Consider the following 14,583-nt stretch of genomic DNA (forward strand, 5'->3'; position numbering starts at 1 on the left):
TGATATATATCTAATAAAATGCTTTTTACACGTGTTTAAAATGAAAAAAAAAAAAACTAATTTACAAGCATGAATGAATTAAAAATTACTATTATCTTTAAATAAATAGCCAGTGTAGCTTCAGATTACTTAACTGTTTCATACTGAACTATAGAGTTTATTTCAGCTTGCATATTTTGTACTTTTTCTGCTCTTACTCAACTGATACCGGCTCCTGTTTGCAAAACAAATTCCCCATAAAAGTGAATGAAATTACATTTGCAAACTTGTTTATGTCCGAGTTGTTTGCAGGAACCTCTTCCTTACCAACTTACTCCTGCTGCTTGTAGATGTCCCAAATAAGTTTTATGACTGTAAAAGTAGAAAGTGCAAGCAAAACAAGCAAAACATCACTAAACTTATTTAGGGAATTAATTGAAAAAGAAAGGAACTTTGTAATACATTGTGAGTACAGTAAATAGATAGATAGATAGATAGATAGATAGATAGATAGATAGATAGATAGATAGATAGATAGATAGATAGATAGATAGATAGATACTTTGTTAATCCCAAGGGGAAATTCACATACTCCAGCAGCAATACTGATAAAGAACAATATTAAATTAAACAGTGATAAGAATGAAGGTATAACAGACAGACAATAATTTTGTATAATATTAATGTTTTACCGGCCCCTGGGGTGGAATTGAAGAGTCGCATAGTGTAGGGGAGGAAAAATCTCCTCAGTCTGTCAGTGGAGCAGGACAGTGACAGCAGTTTGTTGCTGAAGCTGCTCCTCTGTCTGGAGATAATCCTGTTCAGTGAATGCAGTGGATTCTCCATTATTGACAGGAGCCTGCTCAGTGCCCGTCGCTCTGCCACGGATGTTAAATTTGTCCAGTTATGTGTCTACAATAGAGCCTGCCTTCATCACCAGTTTGTCCAGGCATGAGGCATCCCTCTTCTTTATGCTGCCTCCCCAGCACACCACCGCATAGAAGAGGGCGCTCGCCACAACTGTCTGAACATCTGCAGCATCTTATTGCAGATGTTGAAAGATGCCAGCCTTCTAAGGAATAAACGTGTACTTTAGTATTTATGTTAATCAAAAAAAACTCACAGCTGCATTTTCAGCAAAATATGATGGTTTAATATTTCTCTGATACTATAAGTTATCACCTATCCACTAAAATGACCTACTGCCCATCATGGTTCATTGCAGCCAACAATTTCAGATTGCGTTGTCTTCAGCAGACAATAATAAAATAATCAAACAAAATAGTTACACTTATATTTACATTGTTTTCAAAATGCATGGTGAAGAAAGAAACTAATCTTAAAACTATCGACACTCCAGTTATTTCAGTTAGGTAAAAAAACAACTATAAACTCATTTGGAAGAGCATTGCAGTGTTTTTCACACATCACTTAGTACATGGCTTGAATTCGACGTGGAGAAAGGAGAACATGCAAAGTGACATATAGTGAATGCAGTGATCAAGCCACAAGTGAAAAGAGCTGCAGTAGACGATGGCACACTTGCAGAGATTTTAGGCACTGTAGACCAGCAATGAATGAATATGCAAGAATAAATGGACTTCTTTGTGAAAATGAAAAGACCAATGCAATGTGTTATTTTACTGTAAATGAGGCTCCTTTTAGGATTATTTGAGTACAGTCATTATTGAAATTCTGGCTTATGTTTTGAACTACATACATACACAATTGCATGCATGAATTTGATGGCAGATGCATACATACAGAAAGAAAATCTATAGTTTATTCTTGCATTTGCATCAGTAGGGCTGTCATTTCTGTTTAAACATTGCAAATGAGCTGCAATTACTCACAGATCGCTCTCTCAAAAAATATGTCATCTTGTGTGTTCTCTGTTCCACATGTAAAACTGGTATGAGCTGTGCACTTCGTTTACTGACAGCTCTCCTGCTATATCATACTCTTGCCACATTTAATTCAGAAATGCATTATTCAAAATAAGTATTCTTATTTATGAGCACTGAAAATGAAAATAACCCAACTAGTCTGGAGCTTTTGATGCAAGTAATAAATATATAGACTAGAAGACACTATTTCCTATTTGGAGAAAGAACGCACTCGATTGCCAGGGAAACACAGTGTGAAGGCTGATGTGAATGTGAGCCTTTCACAACCAATGTGAGAAAAGTAACTGCTGCCAATATTTTCTCATCACTTTCCACAGTGCTTGAAGTCAGCATTTCCCTTTTTGTGGTTAGTAGTACTGTTATTTAAAATTTATGTGTACTGGTGCTTACTGCTACTTTGGTATAAGGGATGTTTCACTTTTGACAAGCTTTCACACTTCCAAGTGAGACCCCACTGCTATATGTACAGTATATTAGCGTGAGCATAGATCTCCAACGGGGAACTGTGATTAGAAATAGTTTATTTAAATATCATTGCATGCTTAGACCCAACCCCGACGTTGCATATAAAGTATGAAACTGAAGAAGCAAATACAACAGGGAATAATGACTTATTTTATCCAACTTGAAGCACTGACTTTGAATGACAAATAACCTGCTTGTCCAAAAAACAACACCTGCTCCCTACCGAACTGTAAACAGACGGACGCTGCCAGCCTACTGTGAAAGGACAGAAAAGATGTCAACAATATATGCTGTGTGCCAAGAAATTATTTATTTTTATTTTCACTCAAGTTGTAATAGGCTATCTGTGGCTTTTGGGTGTAGGACAACAGGAAAATCAACAATAATAAAATAAAATAATAGCAATAAAATGTATTGCACTTGTCATTTCAACAGATAGCGTATCATAAATATTTCTAGTAATGCATTTTTATGACAAATACAGTCCTTCGTATTACTGAATGCATTACGTTATATTCCAATAGATGGTGCAATGCAATGCAAACGTTAATGCTAAAGTCTTTGTTGACTACTTAGATTTCAATCAGATGAAGAGCACAGCTAGTATGTATACATTTATATGTATATGTGTGTATACATCTATATATATATACGTATATATACACTGTATAGATATACAGTATAAAATCCAACGTCTGTCTTTCTGTATGTCTGTCTGCTTTTCACGAGAGAATACTTAACGGATTTAGATTGGGTTTCTTTCTATTATTTGCTTGAACATTCCAGTTGATTTTGCGACTTCTCTCATCACGCTCAGTATCATAGTTTGCTTGCAGTACTGATTTATTTGTGCAAATCCGAGAGAGAGGTTGTGGGCAGAAGGGAGGGGGGTAGAGCCTTCCTGATTCACACATCATCCTCCGTTCGAGTCTACCTCTCACCATGTGTTTGAGCATACCTTGCCTCCACTTAGGTAGGGATACCTGTTTGTTCAACAGACAATATCATCTACAGATTGTTAAGGAGTAACGTTTGATGTTTTTGAGAGAGAGATCAGAGCTATGTGTGTTTTAGAAGGTAGCTGCTGATTGCCAGAGATATCACGGCCATGTGCTTTTCTCTGCAGGTTGGGGACACACTCCCAACAGAGCTGAACATGATCAAATATAGTGCCAACATTTGACGCTGGAGTGTACCTACCTTCCACTTGGCCAGAATTACATTGTTTTTAAATTCTTTAACTGAATTTTAAAGTTTGTCCTGTTTCACCACTACATGGGTGGGGCAGTGGGGGACAGCTAGTACATATACATATATATATATATATATATATATATATATATATATATATATATATATATATATATATATATATATATATATATATATATATATATATATACACACATATATATATATATATATATACAGTGTATATACACACACATATACAGTATATTATATGTGTGTGTGTGTGTAATTTTAATATATGCCTTTGTGCACTGCAGCCCTGCAGACATCATTGAACACGAAACAAGCAACATAAGTAGCATAGTGAACAATGTTGTTTGTGGACTGCAGTTGGCTAAGGGAATACACTAGAAAGTCATGTTGGCCATTTTATATTAAAGGTTATCCCACATAAGGTTAATAGCAGACATTTTTGGTTGATTAAGTACTGGATTTGACAGGTTTTACTGTATAATGCAATGAAATATCAAAATTCTTGCCTTATGCATAGTGCTACCTGGATAGTTTCCAGCTGTCTGAGAAAATGTAATGGAATTAGTAAGACCAGAAGATGGATGAATGGATGAATGATTTGTTCTCTTACAATATTAACTGCAAAAAAAATCTATTCTCAACTGTAAGGAAACTAAAAATAGAATTTTAGTGTGTAAGCAATTTATAAAATAAAAGGTAACAACATTTATACAGCAAGGTATTTTTTATACAGTAGATGTAAGACATCATAATACTGAGCCTGGCATATCAACTTTATGTATCAGTTCTAATGAATGGTGCCTGACATTAACCATTAAGAGATCCAGATACAAGGGTGATGACAGTTGCTCCAGGTTATATGTGATAGCAAACTCACAAATGATTGGGGAAGGTGTTAAGCTCTAAGAGAAATATTGCAATTTAAAATGACTTTTTTATAGTGGAGAGACTGAATGGCTTTGAACAAAATGACAGCAACTCCTTACATGGTACAAGATGCATGAAATCATCCTTGAGTCTTCACATGCTATTGCATAAAAGTAGTTGAATTTTTCATTGCTTTCTTCACATTCATTGATATGTAGAGACTTGTGTAGGAAGCAGAAAAAGTCTTTGAATTGAATAGTCTGCTGCTGGGGTTCACATAAAGTGCATTTGCACATAAACACAAATGATTGTGTTTGTAAGTGGATCTTTATTCTTACAAATTCTTGAACTATTTAATTAAACAAGAGTCTCTCATAAAGTCCCTGATCACAGTGTGTTTAGCCGATTGACTGAAAAAATTGGAAAATAAACCAGTTTGACAGTAAAACGCAACATGTTTTTCATGTCTTGCTTTAGTTATTTTATATGCCTTATATAATGTAACTAAAAATATACTGTACTACCAAAGCTATTTGGGATAATGTGATCATCAAAAAATGCTATCTTTAATTCACTATTTGTTAATTGATTGGTAATAATCTGTCAGTGTTTGATTCAGCAGCATGTAAATGGCAAACTAGAAGCTCAAAGCAGGCCAGAATCCTCACTGACCTGGTTAGCAGAACTCCAAGGCAGACTGTGTTCCTACACTACAGGCTTTCTTGGCCTACACCAGGCCAAATGGGGCTTTAACTTCAAAAGTTCAAAAATATAAGCATTATCCCTTAATAATCAAAATGTCCCACAGGGGTGTGGATAACCATCAACCCCTGGCTTGTGCTAAAAAATGAAACCTCGGGAGCCTTTATTGAAGATGGATTTATTAACAAAAAAGTGGGAAAGCATTAAAAAAAGACTAAAGGAACCTTCAATAAAGGCTCCAGTCACAAAGAAACACATTGGTTTTAGTAACTGCAATGCATAACATGAACATCTGGGGGCAGTATCGTTTGTTATTGTTTGTCAAGACTGCACACAGTCCTACCAATGAAGAAGAACGTCTGAGGAGAAGAAGAACGCAGAGGAAAATAAACGTGGTTGCAATGGCACAGAGAAGGGGGAAGGAGATGGAAAAAAATTGAGTCAGAAACTTTCTAAAGTATTGGGAGCACTTCCCCGAAAAAGAGAAAAAAGTTGAATGTAGATTATGCAAAGCGGAGCTTTCTTTTCAAGGCAGCACCACCACGATGCATAAGCATCTGAAACGCAAGCATCCTGGAGCTGTGATGCTGCTGTCTCTTGAGAATTTATGCTGGCGTTGTTAGTTAGTTAGTTAGGGTCAGATCAGGAGGGGAGGGAGAGTGTGAATGAGACTGAGAAAATAAAAGTGAAAAAAGCGAACTTTTACAAGTAACAAATTTACACCCGATCTGTTCGTTTTCAAATAATATTGCATTAGTGCAATGATGTTTTCTGATTGGTACTATTCATGTCATACAATGATTTCTTCAAAATGTCACATATATTTGTCTCGCTGACACCAAAGGTGTGAGCTAATTCAGTGCTAGCAGGAGCACGCAGGTTGCTGGTTGCTTGTGCTATAACAAGCTTTACCTGGCAGTGATCAAAGCACATGTACTCTGCAAGGCATGCACAGGGTCCACTGAGTAACATTTTTTCCTCTGCATGTCCTGTGCAGACTGGGCAAGCCGCGGTCACTGATTAAAACCACAAGAAGGTACGCAAATGAATATGAATAATGTTGCATCCGTGCCACAATGTTTTCCGAAATGTACTATAAGGTCATAAAATGAATAATTCCAAATATCATATATACCTATTTCTATGTTTTTTTGTCAGTGCGGCTTTGAATAAAAAAAATCAAGTGACAAGGAGATACAAATAAGGCAGATTCACCAGCGTTTGTGTGTCAGCTTTTATCCATCCAGTTCAGAGAATTTCCAGTTTGATTGTTTCAAAACACCACTCACATCTACAGTTATTCCCAGTTTCAGATAAAAAGTAACAGCGTCAGATCCCTGGGGGACGGTAGTATGTATCGTGATCATGACTGAGAGAATAAAAATGAAAAAAAAAAGGTAACTTTTACAAGTACAGTACTATACATTTACAGTGGCTGTTACAGACGCAAATCAAATGTATGTGTTTATTGTATAATATTAACAATAAGAGGAAATCACTACTCAAAACTGTAAATAACTTCAATGACAGGATCAAACCGGGGGACTCTTGATTATAAGTCAGCAATTCCTACCGCTTTGCCACGGAAGCTATTGTATCATCCTTGAACCTTTTGTGAAAGAGTTTATTTGATCTTTGCACTTCAGGCTTTACACATTATATAGTTTATATCTACATTTTGTCATTTATTACTAAAATATTAAATACATTTCTGTTTTAACGATGTATTTTTGGTTAAGTTAAATGCACTTTTTGTTTAAAGACTACATGCACTTTAGTTTGTATTGTTTAATGTATTTCTTTTTTATTGTGATGGTCACACTAATATAACAACATCTGATTATTTTCAAATTAATATGTTTCACTAGCTGTTATTTTAATTTGATTATTATTAATTTTAATCATGTTAATACAGAGACATCAGGGTGACATTCACAGGTTGACAGACGTGAGCAGATGAGGTAAGACATGCACTGGAGCCCAGAACAGGATGTGCAACCACAGGTCGCAGGCATCAAAATAATCAGGCATGAAATAATCGTGACTAATTGACTAATCGAAAAAAAAATGTAACAATTAGTCAACTACCAAAATAATCATTAGTTGCAGCCCTACCTAAAAGGTAATCCATAGCAGCCAGGTTCCAATACAGTGATCTAATAATCAAACTCTGAAGACAGGGCAAAATTCTTGAAAACCAAGATAACCGTAAATCAAAATTTCACCAACACACAATTTAACTGAACTGTAAGGAATTCACTTTGCCAGTCTGCCTTTACTTCATGGTTACTTAGCATTGAAGCAATGTTGGCTCTACCTCTTGAGGTCCTCACATTAAACAAACAGAACATGAGAGAACAGGATTACCTGCACAAATAATACATAAATAAAATATCATTCATAGTTAATATGTGATTATACAAATAATACAAATAAAATTATAAAGGGAAAAGAATTATCATTAACGAATTTAAAAATAAACAAAAATGGCATGAAAAGGAAATTCAGACATAAGCTAGGGGTGATACACTGCCAAGTAAGGTATATTTAGAAACTACAATTACGCATTTCTGTGCAGTCGCTTCTTACCATGTGCATTTAGTTTCATGAATTCTTTTTTTCTTCATGTACCATCAACAAAGTTGGTGTGTTCTTCTGTCTAATGATTAAGTATTGGCCAAAGCCTGAATAATTTTTTGGATTGTGAAGGCTAAAGAGAGTCTTTTTTTTCTCTTACACAGGGACTCATTGGTGAAAAATATGGTAGCATCCGAATTCCAGGCGAGGTTGAATCATCAGAATTTGAAATGATTTTGGATGCTGCTGTTGAAGCTAAGTTGGACACTCGAACCCTCGAAGAGTGGTACTGCCGAGATGAGAACGCAGTCCCACCAGCTTACTACCTCAAACCTAAATCTGAAATGCTGGACAACACTCAAAGTGCAGTGAGTATTAAAGAAGACAATATCTAATAATGGATGTGTAGAAATAAGGATCAACAGGCTCAAAATCACTAATTCCTGTTTGATTTTAATTCTCACTGGTATCTCCATTTATTAATTATTTTTATTTTGCACATTAAAATACAACCAAACACTAAAGCAACATGTGTTGCTTTTTTTTTGTTGACAAAAGTGTATGAAGATACTCAATTGTTCACTTTCATCCTTGCTTGACTGATTTATTTACCCACTTATTTTTAAAACTTCAAATAGGCACCTAAAACATTTTCCACTGTTGACTGTAGAGTATCACCTATCACAGTTAAACTTGTTAAAACTGTTGCATTTTATATCTCAATACAGAAGTTGCAAGTAAACAGAATGGGTTCATAAAGTATTCTGAAAAAATATAAATAAAGTAGACTTAACTAAATTTAGGGATTTAAAGTGACACTGTGGTAAGTGGGCCCTACTTTGCATCATGTTTTGTTGGAAAAGGCTCCAACCCCACCATAATTTTGAAAAGCCCCAATCAAAATAATATTTTATAAAAGAGGGGAAAATAGCAAAGAGACTGGACCAAGGCACTCACTATACATCAGTATCAGCACAGTATAATAGCTATTTATCAATGACAGTCGCACCAGATAGAATGCTTGTGCAGAGCAGATGGAAAGCTCCAAGCATCTACAGTGAAGTGCATTATGTATACAATACATACCGATTACGGATTCTTAGAAAGAATAACGCAAATAGCAGCCAGAGTCTGCCATGGTTAATTTTGAATAAAAAGTTTACAGATATCCAGCAAGTGCTTCTTGCAGATATGGGTTAAGGCAGACATCTCATAGAACCAGGCAATGTAGTGTTTGTTTCTGGTTGGCTGACGTTTACAAAACAATAAGCTGTGTCAACTGTCACTGTGTGAAATACAGAGGAACTGTGTCAAATGGTTATTTGTGAAAACTTGGAGGATTCCTGTTATAATTTTAATTGTTAAATTTCAAAATTTAAATGTTTTATAAATTTGAAACTTTTAAAATAAGATTATAATACAAACTACCTATGTTGCAAATTTACATTGTAGGCAATATTTTAGCTGCACAGGGTTTCTCTATCAAAAGGATACAGTAGCAGCCCTATCACAAACTGGCACGTTTTTTTTTGGTTTCTGTTATCGATGTTCATTTGAAAAGCACACCAACATACCAGACAGACATGTTCAAATGTTTAGTCCAAAGACACCTGTGACATAATTCCTTATGTCTTTCAAGTAATGACAAAGTCAAAAAGAAAACACATAGCATTCTTGCTAGTTTTGGTGTTGGCTGTCAGCTGCTAATGTTATACCAGTGAAGTCTGCTGGCATTTCCTCACCAGACCAGAATTTAAGAGCTGATGTTGTATAACAGATTATTCCTACCAATCATGTTAGCTCGACAGAAGAACATGATTTTGCTCCTGTGAGTCTAGTGTGCAGTGATCAACTAGCATATGTTGCATGCCACAGCTAAGAAGTGAGTGGAAGAAGCATAAACCATGAGTGATTTTCATTAACCATTCAAAAGAAAAAACAATGCTAAACTAATGAGGCTACTTCACTAAAGATTGTTTGTGGGGTCATGGTAAACGTGATTACTCAGTACTTTTCTTATTAGATTTATGTGGCTGTTAAAGTAGGATTCAGAACTATTCAGACATTTGCACATGTCTGCACAGTTTCTAATCATCTGATCAACTTTTGTGAGAGGTTCTTTCACCAAAACCTTTATTCCATCTATGAATTGCTCAACAGCGCTCCTTATATCAATCATTTTTATTAAATTTAACTGATAAGAGAACCTCTTTTTTGGACACCTATCTTAGGGAGCAACATAAATAACACCGGAAAAAAAAAACGACTGAATGAATAAAAATAATTTAATGGAAGAACAAAATTAACTGTAGGAAAAAAATAAGAGAAAAGATTTGATGAGAAGGTGAGAGGAAAATATAATATGAAATACTTTTGCATTTATTGTAAAACTTTTGCAGTCTCTCACAAAAGTTTTTACAGAGTTTTTCTATTATATTTTTGAATCATTGCCTATATGGTGTTTCCACATTTTCATCATACATGCTTTGGTTTCCTTCCAGTTCCCAAAATTCTGCACACCAGTCACCCAAAGTTCAAAAGAACTGCAAGCTTGAATATTCAGTGTCCAGGGAGAGTCAATACCCTGTTGAGAGCTTGTTTTGTTGTATGTCTTTTACACAGAAAACATTGATCCGTTATACCTTATGTTGCTTTATTATAAATGTATAAAAATTATAATCAAAGGAATTAATGATACTGTGAATAGCTAACCTATTTTAGAAGTTAGCTCATATTCCATTGTTAGTCATAAAGATTGGCCTGTCATTATGAAAATAACCTTGTAAAAACTATTTCATTTTGTATCTTCAATATCTTCCATTTCATCCAGAGTTACATGGAAGCTGGATCGCGTCGCAGAAGGTATTGGGTGTAAATCAGGAACATTCCCTTGATGGGGCACCAGCCCATTGCAGCATGACTCCATTTCCTTTTTACATACAAATATGTGATTTTACTGTGTTATAATCCACAGTGAAATGTGATAAACTACTGTACTTGTATATGCTGCCATCCAGAGTTGATTCTTTTTTACATACAAATATGTGATTTTACTGTGTTATAATCCACAGTGAAATGTGATAAACTGTACCAACTAAATGCAGGGATGCATGGAGATTCAGCATTCTGAGATCAAATTCCAGAACCCTGCAACCATAAACTGGATTAAGCAGGTTTCCCAGAAATTTTCAGACTTTGAAAATTTGATCAAGAGGAGCTTTTTATGCAAAGTTAAAATTTAATTACATAAGCACTCAGTCAGTCATCATCCAACCCGCTATATCCTAACACAGGGACACAGGGGTCTGGTGCAGCCAATCCCAGCCAACACAGGGCACTAGGCAGGAACAAATCCCAGTCAGATTTGTTGGCACAGATGCCAACAATTTTGTATTACACTTTATCAAAAGCAAAGGTTAAATTTTCATTTATTTCATCTAATTGCTTTTGTATGTATGTATTTTAGTATTAAGCAATGTTTAAATTATTTAATAGAACCCCATCAATGTGTAATATGTCAATAAAAATAGGATTTTTTTTCATGGGAACGGATTCATCATTTTCCCTTTACTTCTTACGGGAAAAAAATTGTTTGGTATATGTCCTGTTTGGTATAAGTCAAAGGATCTGGAACGGATTAAGGATTTTATACCGAGGTACCACTGTACTTGTATATGCTGCCATCCAGAGTTGATTCTTGCCCCTTGCCTAATGTTTTTGGGAAATGCCCTGACTCCCTGTTATCCCTTTATTGCTATAATCAGATAAACAGAATAACTGAATATATTTTACATTAAGCAACCATGTTATTCATAATAATATGCAGATTACATTGCTGCTTACTGTATTTGCAGACAAATGCAGGCCTTTCCTAAAGTTCATCCATCTATCCATCCATCTTCTTCTGCCTATCCGAGATCGGGTCACGGGGGCAGCAGCTTGAGCAGAGATGCCCAGACTTCCCTCTCCTCAGCCACTTTTTCTAGCTACTCTGGGAGAATCCTGAGGTGTTCTAGGCCAGCCGGGAAACATAGTCCGTCCAGCGTGTCCTGAGTTTTCCCCGGGACCTCCTCCCGGTTGGACGTGCCCAGAACACCTCACCAGGGAGGCGTCCAGGAGGCATTCTGATCAGATTCCCGAGCCACCTCATCCGACTCTGAGCCCCTCCCGGATCACTGAGCTTCTCACCTTATCTTCAAGGGAAAGCCCAGACACCTTGCGGAGGAAACTCATTTCAGCCACTTGTAATCGCAATCTCGTTCTTTCCGTCACTAACCGTACATAGCTCATGACCATAGGTGAAGGTAGGAACATAGATCGACTGTTAAATTGAGAGCTTTATCTTATGGCTCAGCTCCTTTTTCACAACGACAGACCGATGCAGAGCCCGCATCACTGTGGACACCGCACCGATCCACCTGTCAATCTCATGCTCCATTCTTTCCTCACTCATGAACAAGACCCCGAGATACTTGAATTCCTCCACTTGGGGCAGGATCTTGCTCCCCACCCTGAGAGGGCACTCCACCCTTTTTCGGCTGAGGACCATGGTCTTGGATTTGGAGGTGCTGATTCCTATCCCAGCCGCTTCACACTCAGCTGTGAACCGATCCAGAGAGAGCAGAAGATCACGGCCTGATGAAGCAAACAGAACAACATCATCTGCAAAAAGCAGTGACCCAATCCTGAGTCCACCAAACTGGACCCCCTCAATGCCCTGGCTGCGCCTAGAAATTCTGTCCATAAAAGTTACGAACAGAATCCGTGACAAAGGGCAGCCCTAGCGGAGTCCAACTCTTACTGGAAACGGGTTCAACTTACTGCCGGCAATGCGGACCACGCTCTGACACCGGTTGTACAGGGACCGAACAGCTCTTATCAGGGGGTCCAGTACCCCATACTCCCCCCACAGGATTCCCCAAGGGACACGGTCGAACGCCTTTTCCAAGTCAACAAAACACATGTAGACTGGTTGGGCAAACTCCCATGCACCTTCCAGGGCCCTGTTAAGAGTGTAGAGCTGATCCACTGTTCTATGACCAGCTTAACAGTATAATTTTCTGTAATAAGGAGCCGAGAAATGTAATAAATATAACATAAAATTTATATAATAAATATAAAATTCACAAAAATTACATGCAATCTAATTTTTTTACAGATGGACACTAAAATGAAGGAAGAGAACAACAAGAAATGGCAGAGTATTGCAGAAGAACTGAAGAGAATTTTCAAAATATCAGTTTCCTTACTTCAAGAAAAGGGGACCATGAAGAAAAGCCAAGCTAAAAGATACCTCTGTTCCGGTTAGTACACATTCCACAATATATATACTGTATATATTATTTAGGAAAGGTTACTGTTACTTCAATATTAAGTATCAATATTAAATTTTATTTCTGCAATGGAGTTTGCAGTTTTCTAAAGAAGACATTTTTCTCCCTATGCATGTTAACACTCACTGCCAATACAATGACACCATCATATCATTTTGTTTTATGACTGTAATAATATGATTTTAGTCATTGGAGAAAATTGACCTGTTACAGTAAAATACATGATTATATATTTCAAAGCATTATTATTCAGAGAATTTCCTGAAATGTGACTGATGAGGATTTGTAAATGTAGTAAGTCATATTTCCTGTTTCTTAATGAACAGCTGAAGCGTCAGCTCGGGACAGCACTAATCTTTGAAGAGAAACCAGACTTCTCTTTATCTTCCCTAGTGATGACACAAATCCAGTAAAAGGCTGTACTTTAGAGTTCATATAAATATTTTAAACAAAATTAATCTTCCCTGACGGTCCTTAAAATAAACTGAAAAAAAAAAATCATATTTTAAAAATTGTAGCTTAATGACAGATTGGTTTGTGAGGACGGTTAATAAAACTCTTGTAATATTCATATTTTAATGACCGTAATTAAAACAATTAACTTTGTATATGAGAGCTTAATTGTACAGCATGTGCAAAAACAAATTAGGTAGTAAATTATAGAAATGTATCGTAGGAACTAAGTCATACTGAAATGTTTTTGGATAACTGTTTCAAAAATTACAATCAAATAAAACTATTCAAAAATGTCACTATTCTGGGACAGCAGTTAACGTGATCCAGCATTTAGCACTGAGCTCAGTTTGGTTGGGACATGCATGTTAGGTAAGCTGATTACACTAAACTGGCCTGCTATGAATGAATGTGGGGTTGTGTATAAGTGTGCCCTTCAGTGGACTGACATTCCAGCTAGGATATTTGGTATCACATGAAAGATTGGGTTCAGAAAATTGATAAACAGGTCATGGTGATTTCAAGTAAAAGAAAATATGATGTAGTGACTTGATATAGATTTTAAAGAATGACCTGGATAACAAATATATCACCCATAAACAAACAACTCTTCAAAAAAATCTGACTCCAAAGCTTAAAGAAGATTAATAATCTTAATGGGTTGAGCTAAGAGTTTAACAAAAAGTCAAAGGTCATAGTTCAGGACAAGATCAATAGATTGGAAATCAATGAAAAAAACAGGTATTTTTAATCTTCATTATAACTGGAATTTGGTGGTTCTGCTTATAACAGTAAATGAGAGAAGGTGAACTAGATATAAATAAATAGTGGAAATTATTTTCTAATGCTACAGAGAATAATCTGTATACTGTAAAGGCTGTTGATTAATAACAAAATACCTTTTTATGCATAGTTCTAGAATTTCTGTCTTACAATAAAAACAGTATGAAAACATAATACAGTAAGTACTAGAAAGCCAATATGAAATTTGAGAAAAATTACACAACCAAAAGTGGTACTTTAACTGAATACTTTCATGAATTTTTAAGTAAACTACGGTTATAATTACAGATAGA

The 14,583-nt window shown here is 36.0% G+C and overlaps 1 protein-coding gene across 4 annotated transcripts in view; it reads left to right on the top strand.

Annotated features, from left to right (window-relative positions):
- Nucleotides 1-14,583, top strand: part of LOC120527640 (NACHT and WD repeat domain-containing protein 2) — a 146,226-nt gene that overhangs the window by 97,234 nt on the left and 34,409 nt on the right. For all 4 annotated transcript variants that reach the window (XM_039751273.1, XM_039751274.1, XM_039751275.1 and 1 more), the window contains 2 exons: nucleotides 7,886-8,089; nucleotides 12,880-13,024. In XM_039751273.1, the coding sequence (XP_039607207.1) occupies nucleotides 7,886-8,089; nucleotides 12,880-13,024 (349 nt within the window). The remainder of the gene's footprint in view (nucleotides 1-7,885; nucleotides 8,090-12,879; nucleotides 13,025-14,583) is intronic.

The sequence above is a fragment of the Polypterus senegalus genome, chromosome 4 (genome assembly GCF_016835505.1).
Source record: "Polypterus senegalus isolate Bchr_013 chromosome 4, ASM1683550v1, whole genome shotgun sequence".
In the NCBI taxonomy this organism is placed as follows: Eukaryota; Metazoa; Chordata; class Cladistia; order Polypteriformes; family Polypteridae; genus Polypterus; species Polypterus senegalus.